This window comes from Thyridium curvatum (genome assembly GCF_004353045.1).
Source record: "Thyridium curvatum strain D216 chromosome Unknown NODE_7_length_750237_cov_83.650653, whole genome shotgun sequence".
NCBI classification, from domain to species: domain Eukaryota; kingdom Fungi; phylum Ascomycota; class Sordariomycetes; order Thyridiales; family Thyridiaceae; genus Thyridium; species Thyridium curvatum.
The window spans coordinates 83519-106832 of NW_022156762.1; the positions used below are offsets into that span (position 1 = coordinate 83519).

Below are 23314 nucleotides of genomic sequence, written 5' to 3' on the forward strand. Positions count from 1 at the left end.
TTCGCAATTGTGTCTTTTTTTTTTTTTTTTTTTTTTCGAACCGCTGCACTCCAGGTCGAGTCAAACGCCTTTCTTTTTCAAAACGATCTGTTTCTTTCGACAGTCCCGGCGACACTTTACAGTATTTGACGGATTCCCCCCCCATCTGGCACGATTTATAGCACTGGTTCGAGCGTCTGAAGTTAATTCCAGACACCGGCTACTGTGACAACTGCAAAGGCCTGCGTTCCTTTGCCGGCGTTGGCAGCGACCCGACTTACACGAGATGAGGTCGACTGAGTAACTTGAGCAACCTCGCATCCAGACGCACTAGACGTCCCCTCGCCGATCTCTCTCGAGCCGACCGTCTTGGTTCTTTTCTTCTTTACTTGTTTCTTTCTCGGGGGGTGGTATCATGAGGGGATTCCTCCGAACTGCTGGCACTCTTTGCCTGTTCTCACAAGCAGCCAGCGCAGTGCAATTATCAATAGACAGCACAGGTACGGATCGGCTCCTGCCACGTGGGAAATTCCAAAGACGTTGTCCGGATGTTCTAATGTTCAAGTTTTGCGTGTCACAGACTCGATCAAGAATGCCGCCGCAACGGTAGCCTTTGGGCTGCTCAAGTTTTATACGGGCAACAACACCGGCGATGTACCGGGAAACCTACCGGATCCGTACTTTTGTAAGTTGCTCCCCCAGCAGCCACACACACACACACACACACACACACACACACACATGCCATTTTGATATTAGGGGCGCGGACTAACCTCCCCGGTGGAACACTGCAGGGTGGGAGGCAGGAGCCATGTTCGGCACCATGATCGACTACCAGTTCCTGACGGGGGACACGTCGTACAGCGACACCATCATGCAGGCGCTGCAGCACCAGGTCGGCGACAGCAACGACTTCATGCCGGGCAACCAGACGCGGACGGAGGGCAACGACGACCAGGGGTTCTGGGCCATGGCCGCCATGAGCGCCGCCGAGAACAAGTTCCCGGACCCGCCGGCGGACAAGCCGCAGTGGCTGGCGCTGGCCCAGGCCGTCGTGCACGAGTACATGATCCGGTGGGACACGGAGAAGTGCAACGGGGGGCTCCGGTGGCAGATCTTCCCCTTCAACCAGGGGTTCAACTACAAGAACTCGATCAGCAACGGGTGCTTCTTCAACCTGGCGGCGCGGCTGGCGCGCTTCACGGGCAACCAGACGTACGCCGAGTGGGCCGAGAAGGTGTGGGACTGGGAGGCGAGCGTCGGGCTCATCGACGGCGAGTTCCGCGTCTTTGACGGCGCCGGCGTGGACAACGACCTCAACTGCACCAAGCACGACACGATACAGTGGAGCTACAACGCGGGCATCTTCCTGCACGGCGCGGCCGTCATGTACAACCTGACGGGCGGGGACCCCCGGTGGAGGGCCCGCGTCGACGGCGTGTGGAACGAGACCCGGTCCGTCTTCTTCACGGGCGGCGCCGACAAGACGATCCTGGTCGAGCGCGCGTGCGAGGCCGCCAACCTGTGCAACGTCGACCAGCAGAGCTTCAAGGGCTACCTGACGCGCTGGATGGCGGGCACGACGCAGATGGCGCCCTACACCTTCGACCAGATGATGCCGCTGATCCGGCGCAACGCCGTGGCCGCCGCGGCCGCCTGCACGGGGTCGACCGCGGCGGGCGGGTTCAAGGGCGCCCCCGGCACGGCCTGCGGCTTCAAGTGGACGCCCGAGGCCGGCGGGTTCGACGGGCTCGTCGGCGTGGGCGCGCAGATGAACGCGCTCGACGCCATCATGTACTCGCTCGTCAGCAAGCAGTCGGCCGCGCCCGTGACGTCGACGACGGGCGGCACCTCCAAGGGCGACGAGAACGCCGGGCAGAAGATCGCGGCGCCGATGGAGGAGCTGGCGCCCATCACGACGGGCGACAAGGTCGCCGCCGCGTTTGCGACGACGGCCATTGTCTTTAGCGTCATCGGCGGCAGCGTCTTTGTCATGTTGTGATTTTTTTTTTTTTTTTTTTTTTTTTGGTGTTTTCGTACACCTCTTTTCTGGGGTCGTCAGGAGGGAGGGGGAGGCAGACAGGCGCTTGTGTGTGTTGTCTCTTTTTATTCTTTGCATATGTGTGTGTGAGTGTGTGTGTTTTTGGAAAGGGGGTGTCTCTACTCCCCACCAGGAGGGAGGTCAGGACACCTTGGATATTCCCCGCATACCGGCGTTTTTCTTCTTTTTCTTTCTTGGATTGTTCTCCCTCTGGAAAGCAGGGTTTCCGCGGGAAGAGCGAGGGTCTCTATGAGCTTTGGGGGGAAAGCCTAGGGTTCTCGATTGCCTCGAGAGCGCTTTGGAGGTTTTGCAAAGAGGGACTCGAGTGTAATTTTTGGCCAAGATTGCTACCACTACGTACCAGCTTTCTCTCCAAGCAAAGGCCAATCATTTCCCCCAACAAGACGGCTTTCTACTCTGTAGTGCTGCGACTGCCGGAAGGAGAAATGCTAAGCGCCACTCTCTGCCGTGAAAATGGCGGCCGCACTAATTATCCCGGGTCTCGTGGCAGCGAAGGGCATGCCTCGGTGGTGGGAAAATCCTCCACGGGTCAATTCAGTAGTTCGGTGTCCCCCCCCCCCCCCGGCTTGCGGAGGCATGATCCGTTTTGGTGCAGGCAGGCAGGTTCTCGACCCTCGCAGGACCGCCGCCCCAGTCCAACAGCGTTGGATCCGATGGAGGGGGTCCGCCCGACCCCAATCACCAAATAAAGTAGACGACCCAGCAGTAGCAGGATCATCCATTGCCGTGCATGCGCGTGTGGGAGAGTGCCAGACCAAGGAGCGAAGCTGCATCTCCACTGCCCCGCACTCTTTCTTGGCCGGGCGTGGACTGAGGGCAGGCGAGCGAGCAGAGCTGTCTGTACCCCGCCGAGCTTCGCCCGCGAGTGAGTGTGCGCGGAGAGAGAGAGAGGTGTGACCACGCCTCCGGGCCTGGCTGCTGCTCGCTTCTCTCGTTGATTTAAATTACACAAGAACCCTCCACCCAGGCCCCAGACCGCTGGACGGTCTTATTCCATAGTTGCCGGTGCCTTGCGACCCGGAAAGTTGACAGTCCTTCTTCTCCGCGTCTCCGGAACCTTGCTGTGAAAACCCGCGGCCGTGAGATTGTGACCTGAGCGAGCCTCTTGACTGACTGAGCGAGATTCGACCACGCTGCACTGAGGAGACAGGAAGGAAGAACCCTCCGTTGAAATCCACCAGCAGCAGCGAGTGAGACAATTCCATATCCCAAACACCCAATTCTTTGAATAGATACCCCGGAGACCAGGGCAAAAAACAAAGAACCACCATGGCCTCCTCAGCAAAGCACTTCATCAACGACCCGACCCACCTGGTCAACTCGGCCCTCCGCGCCGCGACCCTGACCAACCCGGCCCTCGCCCTCGACGCCGACAACAAGGTCGTCTACCGCCGGCCCCACGCCGCCCACGACGCCGGCAAGAAGGTCTCGATTCTCTCCGGCGGCGGCTCCGGCCACGAGCCCTCCTTCGCCGCCATGGTCGGGCGCGGCATGCTCGACGCAGCCGTCGCGGGCACCATCTTCGCCAGCCCCTCGGCCGAGCAGGTCCGCGTCGCCATCCAGGCGCGCGTCGACCACCACCACCACCACGGCGGCGGCGGCGGCGGCGGAGGCGTGCTCGTCACCGTCATGAACTACACGGGCGACGTCCTCAACTTCGGCATGGCCGTCGAGAAGGCCCGCGCCGCCGGCGTCCCCGTCGAGATGGTCGTCGTCGGCGACGACGTCGGCGTCGGCCGGGAGAAGGCCGGCAAGGTCGGCCGCCGGGGCATCGCGGGCACCGTCCTCGTGCACAAGATCGCCGGCGCTCTGGCCGCGCGGGGCCGGTCTCTGGACGAGGTCGCGCGCGTCGCGCGCCTCGCGGCGCAGAACCTCGTCAGCGTCGGCGCCAGCCTCGAGCGCGTCCACGTGCCCGGCCGGGCCGTCGCCCCCACCGAGGACGCCCTCGCGCCGGGCGAGGTCGAGATCGGCATGGGCATCCACAACGAGTCCGGGTCCGGCCGGGAAAAGGTCGAGCTGCCCGCCCTCGTCGGCCGCATGCTGGCGCAGATGCTCGACCAGGGCGACGCGGACCGCGCCTTCCTGAACGTCAACTCCAACGAGGTCGTGCTGCTGGTCAACAACCTCGGCGGCGTGAGCGTGCTCGAGCTCGGCGGCATCACGGCCGAGGTCGTGGACCAGCTCGCGCGGGACTGGAGGATCGAGCCCGTGCGCGTCCTTAGCGGGACCTACATGACGAGCCTCAACGGCCTCGGCTTCAGCATCACCCTGCTCAACGTCGTCAACACGGACATCGGCGGGCCGAGCATGGTCGAGCTGCTCGACGACCCGGCCGAGGCGACGGGCTGGTCGGCGCCCGTCGCCAAGCAGACCTGGGAGGAGAAGAACGCGGCCACGAGGGAGGCCAAGGCCGGCGGCGAGGAGCAGGCCAAGCCCAGCGGGCTCAAGACGGACCCGGACGAGTTCAGGTCGAAGCTCGAGGCCGGGCTCAAGAGCGTCATCTCGGTCGAGCCCGAGGTCACGCGATACGACACCATTGTCGGCGACGGCGACTGCGGTATCGGCCTCAAGAGAGGCGCCGAGGGTACGTTCGTAGCGTGACAGTCACTGCCATTTGAAAAAGAGACAAGAAAAGCGCGCTGACATTGTTTTGTCTCAAACATAGCCATCCTCAAGCACCTCTCCCAGACCAAGCTGACGGGCGACGTCGTCGTCGACGTGGCCGGCCTCGTGCCCGTCATCGAGAACACCATGGACGGCACCTCGGGCGCCCTGTACGCCATCTTCATGAACTCGCTCGTCCACGCCCTGCGGACGCAGGGCAGCGGCGACGCCTCTCCCAAGACCTGGGCCGCCGCGCTGCGGCAGAGCTGCGACGCCCTGTCGCGCTACACGCCCGCCCGCCCCGGCGACCGCACCCTCGTCGACGCGCTGTACCCCTTCGTCGAGACCCTGGCCGCGTCGGGCGACGTGCGCGGCGCGGCCGAGGCGGCCAAGAGGGGCGCCGACGGCACCAAGGGCATGCACGCCAGCCTGGGCCGCGCCGTCTACGTCGGCGGCTCCGGCTTCGAGAAGGTGCCCGACCCGGGGGCGTACGGCCTGGCGAGCTTCTTCCTGGGCCTGACCGGGCTGAAGCCGGTCGAGGACGGGTGGGAGACTGTCTGAGCAGTCAGCAATTTCTGCGGAGGGGTTGACCTATGTGATTGTAATGAGTAATACTTGTCGTGCAGAAGTAAAAGGTTGAAAAACGAGCGGGATAGTCATCGAATCAGCGCTGATTTGTCAATGAATAATTTCACCAAAAAAGGGGGGCAGATAATTGCCAATAATGCTGAGAAGAGGAGGTATGCTCTTCTCGTGAGATTGGTGGATTATGCCGTGATGATGACCAGTGAATACACAACTCTCGAAGTTTTATAACGCCATAGTCCTGATGATGAACGAACCATACCCCCTGATATAACCACGTCTAGAGCATAACTATGGTCGTAGCCCAGAAAACCCGCAGAGAAAAACAAAGCACAGTAGATTCTTTCGCTCAGCTCAGCAGCACCAGGATGACCGAGTCTCCTCTCAGGAACCTGTATAGCCCACCGTCAGTAAACTTGCCCATCGTGGAGTAGAAACGCCAAAAAAAACCGGTTTCATTCGGCAGGAACACATACATCTTGCTGATAAACCTGTCCTTGTTGATCGGCCGGCCCTTCTTCCCACCAGCCAGCTTGGGCGTTTCTGTCCACATCTCCTTCACGTTCTCGAGGACCATGTTGAAGTGACGATCGAAGGCCTTTACCCGGGCGAGAAGCTTGCGGTTGTTCCGGCAAGAGATCAGGACCTGGTTGTGGGTGCGCACGGCGGTCTGAAGGATAGATACTACACGTTGCGATGCGGTCAGTCAACGGTTGTGGCGCGCGCAGCGGGGCGGCAAGCTTGGTGGACTGTGGAAACGTACGAGGTCCTGCACTGAACTCATGCTCCTCTAGTTGCGAAATCTCGTACTCCCTAAATGGTGTCGGTCAGCATTGCGTATCGTCGCGGCTGTATCCCGTGCGGGCCGGGGGGGAGGGAAGCTTCGTACGTGAGCTCATTGCGAGGCTTGGTGAGGAGTTCCCTGAAGACGCCAGTCAGTCTCGATACATATATTTGCTATACACGCGTAATAGACTCACTGGATCTTTGCGTCCGCCATGGTGGGTGTGATGTGGTCGCGGTCGCGGGTCTGTGTGGTGTCGAGCAAGGCTGGAAGTTTTCGAGATGGCTCCCAAGGCGATGGATTGATTGGGATTTGGTGTTTGGCGGTCGTGGAGGTACGTACCTCGTGCGATGTAGTGTGATTGGACGGTGCTTATTCAAAGGTGGAGTCGCTATGGCGGAGCGGCATTATTCTACTCCGGCCAAAAATACTTCCAGCAGCGCACACAGCACTCACAGTGCACTTGATGTGACCACTAACTACAGCAAGGCGACAGTGACCAAGAGCACGCTAAAGTACCGAGAGCGACGCCCCGTCAGGAGCCGTCTTAGGCCGCCCAATTTGACCAGGGGTCCCGAGGAAAGAAAATCGAAACCTCGGGTTTGGAGCTAAAGCTGTACGAATGCACCCAGGTGGAGGAAAGTGGAAAACCATTGCCGACCTCACAGCTGTCTGTCGACGGATGCCCTTTCGAGATACGAGAAACGCCTTTGGAGCTGCCGCACCCAACCTCTCCCGAGCCTTTTGGATGCGCGACTCCAATTGACCACAGTTCTCACGGCGGCCCCCCGACGATATAGATGTTCTGCAAGGCGCTCCTCAGTCGCGCCGGCCCAGCAGCCATCGCGGCATCACGCGGCTGCACGGCCCGTCTTGGAGGCTCTCCCTTTGCCATGCCTCTCCGCGCAAAGATCCTCTCGCAGCAAGGTGCTGCGGGCGCTCAGGTACGGAAGAGATGAGAACAGCTCTGGGCTCGTGACCCGCACATCTAGATTTTGCTAACTCGAGCCCATTGTCAACCCCGTCAGATGTCTACCAAAGCGGCCATGGAGCTCTTCAAGGAGCTGCCCGGCGACGAACCCGAGGACGTCCTCTTCAACAGCCTGTACGGCCTGCGGACGATCGAGCTCAACCGGCCCAAGAAGCTCAACTCGCTGGACGGGTCCATGATCCGCAAGATCGCGCCGCGCCTGCTCGAGTGGGAGAAGTCGGACATGGCCAACGTCATCGTGATGAAGGGCGCGGGCGACAAGGCCTTCTGCGCCGGCGGCGACGTGACCGCCCTGGCGCAGTCCAACAAGCAAGGGCCCGAGGGCCAGCAGGCGTCGGCCGACTACTTTGCGCTGGAGTACAAGCTCGACCACCTGATCGCGACGTACCAGAAGCCGTACATCTCCTTCATGGACGGCATCACGATGGGCGGCGGCGTCGGCCTCAGCATCCACGCCCCCTTCCGCATCGCGACCGAGCGGACCGTGTTTGCCATGCCCGAGACGACCATCGGCTTCTTCCCCGACGTCGGCGCGTCCTTCTTCCTGCCCAGGATGTCGGGCGCCGTGGGGACCTACCTCGCCCTGACCAGCGAGAGGCTCAAGGGCGCCAACGTCTTCTACTCGGGTGTCGCCACCCACTACCTCCATTCCTCCAGCCTGCCCGCCCTCGAGTCCCGGCTGGCGGAGCTCCGCTTCAAGGACTTTGACAGCCTGCAGAAGAGGCTGGCCGTCATCGGCAGCACCATCGAGGAGTACTGCACGGGGCTGCCGCACGACCAGCCCATCCTGCTGGGCGGCGAGCTGCGCAAGGCGATCGACAGGTGCTTCAGCAAGGACAGCGTGGCCGACATCATCGCGGCGCTCAAGGCCGAGGAGGGCGCCACCAAGCAGTGGGCCGAGAAGACGCTGCAGACGCTGCACCAGCGGTCGCCCACGGCGGTGCACGTGAGCCTGCGGCAGATGCGCATCGGCGGCAAGTGGACCATCGCCGAGACGTTCAGGCGCGAGCACCAGATCGCCTCCAAGTTCATGCAGCACCCGGACTTTACCGAGGGCGTCTCGGCGCTGCTGATCAACAAGCCGTCGACCAAGCCCGAGTGGAAGCCGCAGACGCTCGAGGACATCGGGCCCGACGACAAGGTGACGGAGCCCTTCTTCGCCAAGCCCAAGGACGACGACGGGGGCGCGATCGAGCTGCTCAACGACCGCGACTACGCCGAGTACCCCTTCAGGGAGTTCGGCCTGCCCACGGAGCGCGAGGTGGAGGAGCTGGTGGTGGAGGGCACCAAGTCGCAGCGCGAGGTGGTCAACCAGCTGGTGGGCAAGACGCGGGGCAAGCAGGGCGTCAAGGAGGTGGTGGAGGAGATTGTGGCGAGGAAGACGACCAAGAACGAGCAAGGCAAGGCTGTCTGGATTCGCGAGGATTAAAATGCAATCGCTTTGTCAGAGAGGGATACTGTCAATAGACTTTATTGTATTATATCGTCATATATTTTTCTTATCACGCAAGGAAAAGATACTTCTACTTGTATTGTGCTGTCGTTCTGGTTGTGTTTGGGCCCCGAGACATTTTGGGAACCGAAAATCATGCGTGCACGAAATGTGCTATCGCGGGGTCATTTTGGGCAAGGTAAAAGTCAGTTCGGAATAGCGTCATGAGCATTGTTCACATTCGACTGGTTTGGGACGGGGATGGGAGAAATGGTGTTATGTGATTGGCGGGGAGGCTCTCTGGTGGACCAAATACGGGATGGCGTACGGTGTGTTGTGAGCGAGATCTGAAAAGGGCTTAGAAGGGAAATGGAATGCTTCAATTTTATGTGTGGTGGGCAGTCATTTTTGCCGGGCTTACTAGCGGGCGTAGATGCCTGGTTGAGTCATGGAGATAGTTGGGAGATGGGATGGGATGGGATGGGATGGATTCGGAGCAAGAAGAGGGGCAATAAGCACGACAAGCAGGGCATGGATCTTGGGTGGCCGGGAGATGGGAGATGATGGAACGATGGAACGATGGATGGATAGGTAGAAGTAGGTAGATGGGTGTGTGGGTGGGGGAACAGAGTGGGAAGAGAGAGACTCTGGAGAGAGAGAGAGACGGCGAGGATCGAGGCATCATCTCTCGGACAACATATAAAAGGGGGCAGGCCCCATCTCCTCTCCCGGGCAAAGGTCGACTGGAAACCTTTCCCAGGATCTCTCAGCAATTCTGTCGAGTCGAAACCAGGAGCAGTTGCTGCCTCGAGAGCTTCCCGCGGCGGGCTCCGGAGTTGTCCAAACGTCCAAACGCTAAAGCCGGATCGGTGTGTGGGAAAAGCGGCGGAGAAGGAGAAGAAGAACCAACAAGAGCAAAGAAGGCGCACGGCATTCTGGTGGGCAGCGTGCAGTCATTGTGGTGGTCTGGAGGGTGAGGCCTCGATGTGGTTGGTTGGGTGGGGAGCTTCTCTTTTTTTGCTGTTGCAGAGAGCTGACTGAGAAGCTCGAGCCCAGCCAGTAACAGCCGAGCTACCCACTAGCCCTCAGTACTTGTACTCGAGGTCGGCTTCAGGCCAGGAGTGTTTGGCCCTGGCCCGTGCACGTGTCGTTCTAGGCGCGTCAGGTGCCCTGGATGCCTGTACCCGCCCGCTGTTGCAACGCCAAAACGCCAGCTAACGATCCCGTCCGGGCCCCCTCGAGCCTGAACTGACGTCGTCGTGCCGGCCCTTTTTCTGCACGCGTTCCCGCCCGCGACGCAGATACCGAGACACACACACACACACACACCACAGACGGAACCATAAGTCTTCAACAACAGAGAAGGCCATTTGCACTCCATATTGTACCTTTATCATATCGTTTTTTTTTCCCTTCCTCTTTTCTAGCGGCTCATTTCTCGACTTTGCCTTGAATCAATTGGGCAAACCGGGCCCGGTTTTTCTTAAAGTGTCTGCAGAGAAAAGAAGCGGAACCGGCTGTTGAGGTCGACGGTCGAGGCGCCGCCCGTTTCTCGCATCGTCGGGAGCTCCACCGACGCGACCAAAACGCGCTGTATCACACACACGAGCCAGCCCACCAGCCTCTCTAATTGACTGCCGCCGCCAAAACACTGGCAAGGTTCAATTGTGGCCCGGGACTACCTTGATCTCCAATTCCTTGCTTGTACTTGCCTGATGTCTTCTCCCCTCTAACAATTATTATTTCGGCCCTTGATCACCGCTTTCTCTTTTTCTCTTCCTCCTCATCTCCCGCCGAGACGACAGCTCACGCCGTGCGACACGCTCTCCGATCCCCCCGAGTGCGCCATGGCTTCGCCTCTCACGATGGGTTCCCACAACCAGCAATGGGCAGGCGGCCATTCGCACTCGGCACCGCCTGCCAACGACTCGGACGAGTATGGGCTCCAGGTCAGGCCCATGGGACGTGAGTACCGCCTGGCCCACCTCGATCACCTTGCCCTCGATCTTGGCTGTTTGCTGACCTAGGACATGTTTCTCTCTCCTTCGCAGTCAAGGTTCACTATACCTTCGACAGAGACAGCCAGGTGAACTGCCTGGCTCGTTGGCCACAAATATTACAGATCCAAGCCATTCCTCTCGACGAGAGGAATTGGATCGGCGTCGTCGACCTCAAGTTGTGCCTCCAGGCCCTCGCCCAATGCAGCCCTGAGATTGTCGGCCAGCCCGACACCGACTACACCGTCTATGCCTACGACTACTCGGAGCCCGACATGCCGCTGGTCGGACAGGGCATGCTGTCATGGGCCTTGGAGATGGCGGGTGCGGCGGACGAGCCGAAATGGGTCACGGGTCGCGTCACCAAGAATCTGCTGGCCATCTTCGGGAACGGCATCAGGGAGACGCTAGAGGTGAAGCTCAAGCTTACCGCCGTGCCGAGGGTAATGCAACGCGCCGAGCCTCAAAACAACAGCATGAGCGACATGCAACAGGCACCCATGAAAAATGCACCGACGCCGACCGACACCACCGAGTGGAACTCATTCATCCAGTCGAACCCGGCTCTTGGCCGCTCCGCCAACGTCGCTTCGGTACCTTCTCCCAATCTGGGTCCGTACCGAGCCGAGATGCCTACGAACATGAACATGAACATGTCCATGGACTCCAGGCCTATGTCCAGGCCCATGTCCAGGCCTTCGTCTGCAGCCCCGGCACCACCCCAGCGGCCACCCACGGCTCCTGCGCCTATGCAAATGGGCCCCAGTGAGGAGCCTGCCTCGGCGCCAACGTCAACACCAGTCGAGATGCACAAGGAACCCGCTAAAGCGTCGCGGCCATCATCAAGAGCATCTAGATCAAAAGCTCCCACCGGACGACCTAGGGGCCGGCCACGCAAGAAGCCGCTTGGCGATGGAAACACTTCAGCTGCGGAGGAGCAACCGACCGATGCCGACGAAGGGCCCAAGAAGAAGCGGGCCAAGACCACCAAGGCAGACTATCCGGTGAGGAACCCGCTGGACTCGGTCCCCGACTCCCTCAGGGTCGCTGCTAGTATTTCGGGGTCTCTACGCACGATGCGGCCGGTCGCGGCTGGAGGCGAAGGACCTGGCGCCAGCCACCTGCAAGAAGCACCCCGGGTACCAACTCCCGTCCCGCAGGGTCATCCTTTTGGTCAGCAGCGGAAGCGACCTATCCCTCAGGGATCAAGACAGGGGTCGGTGGCTAGCTTTGATGGCCAGCTAATGTACGCGAATACGTATTCCGATATGCATATGCACGGCCACGATGCCCGTTCCCCAACCGAGTCATTCGGAAACTCTCCAGGTATCTACACGCCAGAGGACAGTCCTGCCGATCTCGGATCATCACCGCCTGTTCCCCGGACGACGCCATACCTGCGGTCCAGCCCGCCGCCCTCGAGTCCGATCCTGCCGCCCATGCCCAGACACCAGCCTGACTCTGGCTTCATGAGCGGGGGCATTGACGATGTAATGTTCGATGATGAGGACCTCCCGCAAACACTACCTCAACAACCCGTCCAGGACGAGGCCCCGGCTCAGCCCCGTCGTGCGACCAAGGGCGGCCGGAAGAAGAACAACGCGCCGCAAAGCGACAGCTTCAACTTTCAGATGGAGAATCCAGGCCCGCCGGAACTTCTCCCTGCTACGAGCATCTATAACCCCCCAAACCAAAAGAGTCTGAACGCCAGGTCCACTAAAGTTGGCCAGCCTCCGCCTGCACCGCCCCAACTTCAACGCTCTCAGACCGAGCCCACCCCGAGACCTGAAAGCAACGAGATGCATTCAGCACCCGCGCCAACTATGGCACCCCAAGGGGCGCCTCAAATGCCAACCCAACAACAAACTCAAGAAGACCCTACACAGGCAGATGTCGAGAACCTGAGGCTATTGGCCATGGCCCAGGAGTCTCGAGAAATGCCAACCCGTAGGGAGTCCCAGACCCCACAGGTTGTGGACCAGCCTCCCGTTAAGATCGAGGATGCCCCAGCAGACATTGAGGAAGTCGAACAACTCCCTGCCCCTCAACCAGAACCTCAACTACAGCCGCTACCACGCCAGCTTGCTAGAGCAGCGTCAACGAGCGCCGTGCCAGCCAGCGATCCCCCGGTCGTCCACGCGCTGACACTGCCGCCTCCCCCGCTGCCCACGTCCTTTTCCGAAGCTCCGTGCCCGCCCAGCGACATCGACCAGCCCACTGCGCGGATGAACAAGAACCTCGTGAAGAAGAACACGATCAAGGAGCGTCTGGAGAAGGCCATAGAGAGCGGCGAGATGCCTCCATACTGTATGAACTGCGGCGCGATCGAGACCCCGACATGGCGCAAGATGTGGACTCAGGATCACGAGGGAGTGCCCGGTTACTACGAGTACTCTGAAAAACCTGGTTTTGTGACGGCTATCGATATCCTGGACCGGGATGCGGATGGCAGGCCCCAGCGGTACCGGCTAGTCAAGAAGACCCTTGGCCCCATGGAGGACAAGAGCAAGTGGACTGAAATGCTCCTGTGCAATCGTGAGTTTGAATCAATGTCCATCCCCTAGCCATCATTCTGACCCCCCTTCTAGCCTGTGGTATCTGGCTGGGGAAGTTCAAGAGCCATCGTCCCAAGGACCGATGGGAAAAGGATTCATCGAGGCTCAACCAGCCGCGACGAAAGCGCGAGCCCAAGAGCGGCGCTGGCAACTCACGGTCCAAGAAGTCGCGCACCAAGAGCGACCCGCAGCTGCAGTTGACGTCTGAGGCTTATTTCACCACGGACCCAATCGGGCCGGCCGACGCGGTGCCTTCGCCTTTCGACCTTGAAGCTGCTGCCGGCAACGGCATGGCGGGAGGTGATTCCGGCAACAGCAACAACGACTCAGCCAGCCAGTCTTTTCCATCAGGGTCTAACCAGGCACCTGAACCCCGGGGATCCCCGAACCGGAACGGGCCGGGATCTACCCACTCAAGGGGGAGCGGCACCGCCGACAGCCCGATCGCCATAGAGGACGATCTCGGCGGCACGCGGAGGCTGCTCTTCCCCTCCCCGAGAAAAGACGGCGAGCCAAAAGTTCTGAGCGATGTTTCGGTCAACACGGCCAAGAACTCCCCTACCAACAGAGCCGCCAAGCAGCAGCAGCCTGTGGGCAAGGAGAACGTGGGAGAGGAGCTCCCACCGGTGCCCGTCACGCCCGGCATGCGAGTTGTTAACGACGACATGGCCGATCTGTTTGGGACACCGCCCACTGCCCGCCCCTCCACGCCGCCACCCAAGTCGGGAAGCTCGAACCCCAACGCGTTCAAGACGCCGACGCGGGCCACGCCCTCGCACCGCCCGATCACGCGTAGCATCTCCAAGTCGATCCGGTCCGTCCGCTCCATCCCCAAGTCGCCGAGCCAGGCCCTGCTCCAGCTGCAGAGGACGCCGTCCAAGACGCCGCGGTCTGGTACCTCGGGCTCTGGCGGCGGCGGCATGATGATGGGGGCAGGCAGCGCGTCGTCCAAGAGCCGCCGGACCCCGGGCCGCCACCAGCACCTGCAGGGCCTGCACGCCCACTTCGCGCCCAGCTGCCTCGACTCGCCCTTCACGGCGACCATCGACCTGCTCGTCTCCGAGGCCAACGACTTCACCGAGGGCTCCTCGGCGCACGGCCTCATCGACTTTGACCTCGCGAGCCTGCCGAACCTGGACAGCGACGCCGCCGCCGCGATGGGCGGCGCCGGCGTGGCGGCGATGGACTTTGGGCAGTACCTGAGCACCGACATGGTCATGCCGAGCTCGTCGCCCGGCGGCGGCAGCGGCGGTGGCCGTCTGCACCACCACCACCACCACCAGCACGTGTCGTTTAGTGCGGACGGCCTGGGCGATGACGGTTCGCATCTGTGGGCGCATATCGATCTGCAGACGGATGTGGGGGCGATCCATGGGCAGATGTAGAATGGAGAGAGGGATGTTCCTGCTGTTGTTGCTGCTGTTGTTGTTGTTGTTTGGTTTTATGTCCTCGAATGCATTTTCACTGTGAGCGAAAGCGTCGGTCCCGGGGTGGATTGTTTGCTGCTTTTGTTTGAGCGAGGAGAGGGAAAAGAGCGTGCATTATGGCGTTGTTTTGAGATTTGGAAGAGCAAAGAAGTAAGAGCCTGTGCAGAAGAGGCTATTTGTCTCGGATTATGATGGTACATGTTTGGTCATGATCATGGTGGTTTTGTTTGCGACTGAGTGTGTGCATAGATACCATTGGAGTGTGTTGATTCCTGCATTACACACACTCCGAGGAGGTCATTGGGGAACATATGACAGGCCGGGCCATGAAGGGATTTCTGCGTTGTTCGCACTTACAGTTAGCTTAGATACCTGTCTATTCTGTGCAGGTTGTTTGGTGCAAAAAAAAAAAAAGCCCAGACAACTCAATAGACATGAGAATATTATTCGTCGCTGTAATACGAAGAGATTCGCCTGGCCCGGCGGTTGAACCAGACCCAGACTTTCGGAGGAGTGTGACGCAGATGCTGATTTGTGATTTGTGGGAGGACAGCCGTCCTTTCCACACAGTTGACAACCCTGGTAAGCTGTCTGAGGAACATGTCCAGAGCAGGAAAATGCTTCATTACATGGTTATGTTATTGGATTGGCTCTTGGAATTGAACACTACCTGGGCTACCCTAGGTACCCTGGATAGATAGCTTCGGGTTGATAGGTCTCTTGCCCACAATGGCTACTACCAAATTACAGCCTTTCCCTTGCCGATCCGTCCGTAGCCAGCCTGACATTTCATCATCCGGACGCCAAACGCCGTCCCTGTTCCCTCTATCGGCCACGGTCGGCCCCGGTGTCTAGCAGGCCACAAGCAGAACATCCACGACAACGTGCCCGGCCCAGATGCTCAGACGGGCAAATGTCCCTTGAGACTTTCTCCACCGCGCTTCTCGATACAGTAGTGAAATGGCGATAACGTGCCCCCTTTTTGTTGTTGTTTAAACAAGGCGGCGTTTTTGATAAGCGACTTTTTAAGCTGGCTTCGATCGGGATACGTATGTACGTATGTATGTATGGATGTGGTCTGGTCTAGAAGTGGATCTCCCTCACGCGGTGCGAAGCCTCCACGAGGGCCTGGTAGACGCCCATATCTGCGCCCGCCGCCGATCGAAATCGAAAAGGTCAGTTCTCCAAAACTCTTTGTCGCCATTCTGCGCAGCAGGCTACACACTACACTACCCGACAAGGTGGGGGGGGGGGGGGCTGTGTGTGTGAAGACAAGGGGGCATATATAATATTTCAAACTTACCGACGGCGGCTCCGGACCCGAGGTCGAGCGAGTCCATCACCTTGACCGAGAGGTCCGGGTTGACCTTGCCGATGAGCTGCACGGCGTTGCCGGTGGTGAGGTGGGATTCCTGGGAGCAAGGACGTCAGTCAAATACTAGGTAAGCAAGGTGTGTCTTGTCTTTGTCTTTGTCTTGTTTCTGCAAAGGAGTAAAAGAGAGCGGGGAGAGAGAGAGAGAGAGAGGTGAAACGAGGAAACCGCCGTCCGAAACATACCCGGTTGAGCTGGGCCGTGATGTTGCCGTCCGAGTCGACGACGGCCGTGTCGCCGCGCAGCTGCGCGACCTTGCCGACGATCATGACGACCTGGCCCACGAAGGAGTCGAGGTAGCGGCTGGTGATCCGCGGGGTGACCTGGTCCATGATGGTGGAGAGTGTGTTTTGTTTACTTGTGGTGGGAAATACTTCTTCGAGGCGAGCGGATCGAACAAGGCAATGGCGATTCGGTGACGAGGACGACGATGATGATGTGACTTGATGGGCTTGGAAGTGAGGGAGACGCGATTCGGAGCGTATCAGCGCGTCGCGGGGCTTTAATTGGTTTCGCGATAAGGATTCTTTTAATGTGGGGATGGGTCAGCATGGGGTTCAAAGACGCCAACATCGGGGTGTAAGTGAGTGCGCCTGCCGGCTTTCGCTATAGAATTGCTCAACAGCAAGTGCTGGATACAAGTTATACATGGCTGTGTATATTCGGGCAAAAGCTGCCGCCGTGTGCTTTCAAAGTTGTTACGGATAGTCTATTGAAACCAGTAATTCCCCAGGACAGTCCGAAAGCTACCCAGCTCGGAACAGGCTGTCACGGTGGAACTGCACAGGGGAACGATGTTGAACCCAGATATAAAGGCGTGAGAGTCCTCGCAGAGTTTTGTGTTATCAGGCAAGATCCTCAACTCCGATTTCAAAGCTTGAAGGATTAGTCAATATATAAAGCGGCATTGGATGAACTTGGCGGCGTCTATGCAGCGCATTCGAGGTTCGGAGGTCAGGTTGATAATACGGAGCTACCTTAGGCAAGCATCTCTAGTTCAGCAAGTAAATAGGGCATCAAGAGCATGTTTGAAGGTACTCCCAGCCTGGGCTAATCACAATACCTCGTGCTTGCCACCGATACAGCCATGTGATTTCGGCATGGTTGCGCCCCTCCATACTCAGACAATTCAGGAGGCTTTCCGCCCATGGTGCGGATGAGGGAGGATTACGTTCTTCAGTGTAAGCGCGGGGGCTGGCCTAGAACAACAGAGGCAAGGCACATGCTTTTGGAGCGTGAAGTCAAATAGAAGAGCTGGCAAGGGTTGAACAACGCAGCTTCGGGGAGGCGGTGCACTAATCAACGGCTAGTAACGGGCAAGCAGTGCGGGCCTCGCGCCGGTAAGCCTGTCGAGGTTGAGCGACTGTACTGATGGCCATTCGATAGTCAAGCTCAGGACGGGAATAATCGCATTGCCGGACTCGAATTGTACTTGTAGACCCTTTTCTTGATGCGGGCCTCGGAGAGGGCATGTCGTAATGCCACTGTGGTCCGGCCAATGAGGAAGAACGGTAACTATGCCGACGAGAAGGCCAGGCGCAACGGGGTATTTTCACTTCAATTGGATGGTCTTAGCAGATAGGGATAGGAAGTAGACAGGCAAAGTCTCAGATCTACTTGAATCCGTCCGTCATTGCCGGGCATGTATCGGACAACAGCCAGCTCAAGCGTTATGACGACATTGACGAGTCCAGTCATCAAAGATAGGTTTTTCTCGGATGTCTCATCCTGTCGTGGAGATTGGCTGCCGCACTGCGAAGAGCAAGAACAGGGAGATGCTTGTCGCCGATCACTGTTGTTTCGCGGGTGCAGGATGGCAATGGATGCAACTCTTTTGCCAGTCTCCAGTGAGACGCGACGGGCACAACGCCGGGGTATGGTGTGTGGTGAGTGGCCCCGGGACCTTGGATAGTCTGATAGTGAAGGTCCACGGGTGCCTCTTTGCCCCTTGTACCTCAGCCAAAAGTGGGGGTTTTAGCGTGTCCGGCAGGTAAGGCGCTAAGAGCTTACTGGCCTGGCTGGTGCCTCAGTCAGTTCGTGGCTCAGGCTGGAGCAAAAGCTCCGCCTCGACCTCGCGGAGCTGCTTCTTCGCTGCTGTTTTGATTGTTGTTTTGGATGGTTTCTGATCGCATCGACAAACAGATTTGACCGTTCCCTCCGACATTGTCGAACAGAACGGCCTGGCATCTAACTGTTCTATGGGTGGCAAGGGTGGCTGGCTGGCTATGGACTGACAGTTTAGAAAGTTCTATCTATCTGTCTTTCTTTCTCACTCTATCTCTCCCAAGCTTCAAGCTCAGCTGATATCTCTCGCGAGCCTGTCTCGCAGCTCGCAAGCTTGGACCAGACTGACCGAGATGGTGGCCAAATAGCGTTTCTGTCCAAGGCATGCCTTGCCCGGCAGGGCCTAGTCCCCACTGCAAGTGCACGCCCCACTGGGGGCTGGGTGCCAATCACAGCTGGGAGGGAACACCCTCCGCCTGCCGAGTGGCCCTCATTCCCCGCTAAAATAACAAACTTCCAAGTGTTCCCTCCCGTACATTTGGGCAACCTGGGAACTTTGTCGACAACTGAAAGGCACGGCCAGCTCTGGGAAAGCCAATTTGCGGCCATCGAGATTGGCTTACCCATCCTCTCTGCTCAATCAACGCAAAAGAGTCCCGTGATTGAGTGAGTTCGGCTAGTGGCTCCTCTTAGCATAGCAGAATGCATCCTTGGCCCATCCATTCCCTTCTCTCGCGGAGCACCTAACCTTGGGAAAACAACAACAGCACAGTTCCGTCCAGCCACTAGAGGTAGGTACCCGACATTTATCGCCTCCCCATTACGCACGCCCGCCCTCCTTTGTGAGGACGAATGCAGGCAGCCAGAATGGATCTAGAGGCGGATCGGATGCTGGTAGGCGACGTGGTCAGTAGGACAATAGGAATGTATCTACCGGCTGTTGTGTCGCACCCTACGAGCCTACTTACTAGGTACTACAAGTAGTACATAGTAAGGTACCTGTAGGTGGAGAGCAGAGAGTCGTTCGGCAAGCAACGGTGGTCAGCCCTGCACATCAAATAACGTCCAGGCCTGGAACCTCGCGGGCGCGGCGCTCCTCGCTCTGCTGTTGGCTCAATCGTCTTTTCGCCTCTTGGATCGCCCAGCAGCCCGCCCAGCAAGAGTCGTGCGTCGTTGGGAATTCCCCTGGCAATCGCTTGGACTTCTAACGTCACAAGCCCATCATGACCCAGAGGGCCCACCTGCATTGGCTCCGCATGTTTGGCAACTCACCTACAGTACAAGTAGATAGAATTTCAAGTTTGACTGTCGCGTTCGGAGATGCCTCGCAGGATAGCTACTTGTACATTGTCTATGTCTAACTACTACTGTGCTTGGTTGCTGAAGGTACTGACATGCGCCGTGCCTGTTTAGGCCATCCCCATCTCCCTTGCGCCACCAGCCGCGCGAGGAGGGGATACTTCGGGGTTCCTTCCCAGACATTTCAAAGTAAAGCACGGAGTAAGGTACAAAGTAATGCTGCCATCATATTTACTTGGACCTTGCTTACCTGCCAGGTAATGTGGTAATCCAGTCGGCCATGTCCAAAATATGGGGAGGAATCTTTCCGTGGAAGTACCTACCTCACCTGCGACCCATCTTCAAGTGACCTCCACCCAGCATCAAACCCACCTTCACCTGCCAGCAGTCTGTCCAAGGTCGTCGAAACACACGACTTGACATAAAAGTCATCCAAGTGCGTTCCATTACTCCGTGGTCCTTTGACACAGATCCCGCACCATCTGCTGCTGTCTTTTCTGCGCCGCCGGCCCAAAAAGCCTTCTCGATTCATACAACAAGCAACCCTACCATTAATTGTCTTCTTCCCCAGACAGACCGCAGAAGCAAAACTCACTGGCTTCAATCCTGACAGCCACGCGTTTTCCGTCGCCGCGCAAGAGACAACACCCACCCCCAAGATACAGACAAGACTCCTCTGCCTGCCGTCTTGGAATTCTTTCCCATCGTTCGGCGCACACCCTCGTCGACGCGCCCTCCAGCTGCGCACCTCGCACGCCCCACTTCCCTTTGAGCTGCTCTGATAGAAGCTCCCTCCTCCCTCCCTAGCTCAACCTTGTCTTGAGCTCCCCTCTTCTGAAGCTCCCAATAGCTCGAGCTTTCCCCGCCCTGTACGAGCAAACATACCACCTCTTGGTGGATTGCGCCCGGCATCCTTCTTGGCCAAGCCTGATCCATTCGCCACTTCCTTTGATTCGAAGCATTGTCTGTCGGTCGGCTGGCCATCACTCGAGCATCTCGGAAGCTCATCCATCGACTTTCCTTCTCGGATCTCCTTGGCTCTCCTCCGTATTATCTACACCAGACCGCAACCGCCTGGCAGAGCATAACCATCAACAGTCCGGCCGAGCCGAGCCGAGCTCTGAGTTTACATTCGCCACCCTTTGGATCCGGCTGCCGGTTTATGTCGTGAAGTATCTACGAAGCAGTGTCAGTACCGGAGCACCTGTTCGCACGCTTTCAAGAGGCTGTCGTCCACGAACACGCCCCTTCCCACCTTGCAGATCCCTGGAGCCATCGCCCATCTCTCGACCCCCTGGAAGCATATGCCAGGGAGCTTCTCACCCGCATCAGCCCTGCTGGCCAATTGAAACCGTCCCGCCTCGACAAGGCCTTGTAGTTCCTCTTCCCGGCATTGCTCGAGGACCTTGCCGGCCCTTGAAAGATCCCACCATTCATGTCTGCGACCGTTTGCTACAAGACCACACTGGCCCCTGGCGGCCTTTTTCAAGAAGATCGCGCCATGGACACCCCTCACTTTTTCAGCGACGCGGTCGCTGATATGGACGGAGATGGTTCGTACCCGGATATCTTCAGCCATCAGCAGCTTGACCTGTCGTCGTATACCAACAGCCCCAAGTTAGCTGTGGACCCGATGCTGCTCGCTCCATCTCTGCCAGCTCAACCATCAAACCTTGCCGACACCATCGTCATACCCGCTGGCCAAGATTCGGCAGACAACGTGCAGACCGCTGCGGCGTCGGTATCAACGCGCCGGAGCGATCGAATCGCCCCAGCAACCAAAGTCGTCCCGCCCAAGCTGGTCCAGAACTCGTCAAACGATTCGACGACAACGCAGGAGAGCCGGCCGATGACGATCAGTGATGCTTCCTCTAGGAAGTCCAAATCCACCAGTGCTGCTTCCACGCCTCCACCAGAAGCGCCAGCGCCTAGAAAACGGAAATCCAGGAAAGTGGAAACCAGTGCCAAGACCGCAGAGAAGAAGGACGGCAAGAAGGACAAGCTGCTCGAGAGGAACAGGATCGCCGCCAGCAAGTGTCGGCAGAGGAAAAAGGAATATGTCTCCGACCTTGAGGAGACCAAGACCCGCTTGGAGACACAGCACTCTCAGCTGCAGCTCGAGTACCATACTCTCTTGGACGAGGTGACGCGGATGAAGACTGATGTCATGGCCCACGCGGCCTGCAACGACCCCAACATTGACAGGTGGATTGGCACAGAAGCCAGGAGGTTCGTCCAGCGGGTGAACCAGAACTGCATGGCGCAGCAGAACATGGCCTTCAACGAACCACCAGAGGTCAAACGCCCCAGCACGGCTCCGTCACCGTATACCTCTCGTCGAGATTCGATCTCGCAGGAGAATCCTGCTACACGGCGTGGCAGCATGGCGTTCTCTCACGTCGGCGAAGGTGATGCTTTCTGGGAGGACGATCTATCAGACTTGCCGTTCCTGGCCTCCTCGGTAGAGATGTCGCCGGTCGACGCCAAGTTCCCCATGCCCTCGTCTCCACAGATCAAAGAGGAGCACGCGATGAACTACGATCACATGCCGGACAGCATGTTCAGCTCGCCCAGAGAGAGCGGAACTACCGCCTAACGGGTCGAGTTTGTGAACTGCTGTCGCTGGAGCCAATCTTTTCACCGGTGGGGGTGGGCGATTGTTGCCATGATAGTATGGGATTTTCCAAGGAGTTTAGGAATGCGCAAGCTCGGGGGCTAATATTAAAGGTCCTTTTGGGGGGAACTTTGACGAGTGGTACGATTTGATACCCAGGTTGGGTGTTTAATGACAAGAGGCAGTCCTGTGGCGAAAGGAGCACTGGCTTCTTCCTGGTAGGCTTGAAAGCCTCGATCTTTGCCGGGACGGTCTATTCGACCAGCCCCAAGGTCCTTGACAGGTAGACAAAAAGGGAGAGGTTATCGTCATTCGTTTACCGATGGGAACAATGGGACGTGTAGATTAACGCAGAACTTTGTGGGCTCGGGATCGTCGGTGGCCGGAGTTTCTAGGGAATGTTTGTTCTACTGGAGTTGGGAAAATAAAAACAAAACCAGAAATAAACTGGCCGAGTTCCTTTTTATGTTTGGCTCAAGTAGCACGGGATCTTTTAGTTTTTGGGGCTTGTGGTTGTAAGAGTCAGGTTGACGTAAGGGGTGATGTCAGAGAGACGGGGCTTGATGATTGCGGTGACAGCCTCAAAACGCCTCGAAGAAAGAAAGGGCAGAACACTGCGGGCGGACTTTTTGACAGCGCGATGCCCATGGGCTCTGGGATGTGATATAGACATACAATGTTGTCTTGTGATTACGGCTCGCAAAGCTTTGTTATGTTGAAGAGAAGAAACTCGGAAGGGGATTAATTATGCGCAAGGAGTTGCAAGTCTCTCTCAAAAGCTGGACAGCGGTTTTGTGTATATAAGTGAGAGAGCCGACAAAAAAGGGAGAATGCAAGGTCCGCTCGTAATGGGTCCGCGCAAAAAGTAGTTAGTTGAAGAAATGATTGATATCTACCTCCTCGGCCAGCGAGCCCTTTTGACAGTACTTCTTCGTTCGGTTTGGGCGCTTCTGATATTTTGCTCACTGAATTGTAAATGAAAGATTGTTGGAGGCCAAGACAAAGCTCTTGGACGTTGTTGGCGCGTTTCACGGCTCTTGACTCCTGAAATGCGGTTGACAGCCAAGGAAGGTTTGGTGTTTTTTTTTTTTTTTAACGTTTTCTCGAGGAAAGACAAAAAAAAACAAGTGCCAGCATTTGAAAAAGACAATAAACCTATTGTTCATGATGTTTCCGTGGCGCCCTGAACTTGGGGGGGGGATTGCACTCTCGAGTCCCCAACCCGAACGACATCATCAGGCCCGGCGCGGCGGCGGCGGCGGCGTGGCTTTCCGGATTAGCTCGCAAAACGCCAGGGCACAAACGAACGACAAGGGGTCGTTGTGGATCAACGAAGGGGGGGGGATTGACAACAATTGAAGGCTTGCGGCTCCAAGGTGTTATTAGACTTATGTACAATGTTTCTTTCCATTTATGAATTTCGTTGATCATGCTATTGGCCAAGTTTCTGCGGCAAGAGAGCGGTAACATCTTCAAACAAAGGTGACATTGAGCGTCTATCAACACCTTCAAATCTCAATCAGTGTTCCAAAACATGTAATCGTCAAAACCAATTTTATGAGTATTTCTTCTAGCATAGCCCCCAGTTCAGAGCCATATGTATTTATAC

General features: G+C 57.8%; 7 protein-coding genes across 7 annotated transcripts; 5 read left to right on the forward strand and 2 right to left on the reverse strand.

Moving 5' to 3' along the window:
* Nucleotides 1-802: 802 nt before the first annotated feature.
* E0L32_001749 (uncharacterized protein) lies at nt 803-1981 on the forward strand (the record flags this gene model as incomplete). The annotated part of the gene is made up of 1 exon (XM_031135862.1): nt 803-1981. The coding sequence occupies one exon, from the start codon at nt 803-805 to the stop codon at nt 1979-1981; it is 1179 nt and encodes a 392-aa protein (XP_030989885.1).
* A 1329-nt stretch (nt 1982-3310) lies between these two features.
* E0L32_001750 (uncharacterized protein) lies at nt 3311-4642 on the forward strand (the record flags this gene model as incomplete). Its single annotated transcript, XM_031135863.1, has 1 exon — nt 3311-4642. One exon carries the CDS (start codon nt 3311-3313, stop codon nt 4640-4642), a length of 1332 nt encoding a protein of 443 aa, XP_030989886.1.
* A 54-nt stretch (nt 4643-4696) lies between these two features.
* Nucleotides 4697-6230, reverse strand: E0L32_001751 (uncharacterized protein; the record flags this gene model as incomplete). The annotated part of the gene is made up of 5 exons (XM_031135864.1): nt 4697-5198; nt 5707-5914; nt 5994-6043; nt 6120-6152; nt 6211-6230. The coding sequence occupies 5 exons, from the start codon at nt 6228-6230 to the stop codon at nt 4697-4699; spliced, it is 813 nt and encodes a 270-aa protein (XP_030989887.1).
* A 584-nt stretch (nt 6231-6814) lies between these two features.
* E0L32_001752 (uncharacterized protein) lies at nt 6815-8434 on the forward strand (the record flags this gene model as incomplete). Its single annotated transcript, XM_031135865.1, has 2 exons — nt 6815-6958; nt 7007-8434. The coding sequence occupies 2 exons, from the start codon at nt 6815-6817 to the stop codon at nt 8432-8434; spliced, it is 1572 nt and encodes a 523-aa protein (XP_030989888.1).
* A 1850-nt stretch (nt 8435-10284) lies between these two features.
* On the forward strand, nt 10285-14374 carry E0L32_001753 (uncharacterized protein; the record flags this gene model as incomplete). Its single annotated transcript, XM_031135867.1, has 3 exons — nt 10285-10402; nt 10465-12969; nt 13023-14374. 3 exons carry the CDS (start codon nt 10285-10287, stop codon nt 14372-14374), a joined length of 3975 nt encoding a protein of 1324 aa, XP_030989889.1.
* A 943-nt stretch (nt 14375-15317) lies between these two features.
* On the reverse strand, nt 15318-16120 carry E0L32_001754 (uncharacterized protein; the record flags this gene model as incomplete). The annotated part of the gene is made up of 3 exons (XM_031135868.1): nt 15318-15394; nt 15720-15828; nt 15974-16120. The coding sequence occupies 3 exons, from the start codon at nt 16118-16120 to the stop codon at nt 15318-15320; spliced, it is 333 nt and encodes a 110-aa protein (XP_030989890.1).
* A 4406-nt stretch (nt 16121-20526) lies between these two features.
* E0L32_001755 (uncharacterized protein) lies at nt 20527-21687 on the forward strand (the record flags this gene model as incomplete). Its single annotated transcript, XM_031135869.1, has 1 exon — nt 20527-21687. The coding sequence occupies one exon, from the start codon at nt 20527-20529 to the stop codon at nt 21685-21687; it is 1161 nt and encodes a 386-aa protein (XP_030989891.1).
* Nucleotides 21688-23314: the final 1627 nt, after the last annotated feature.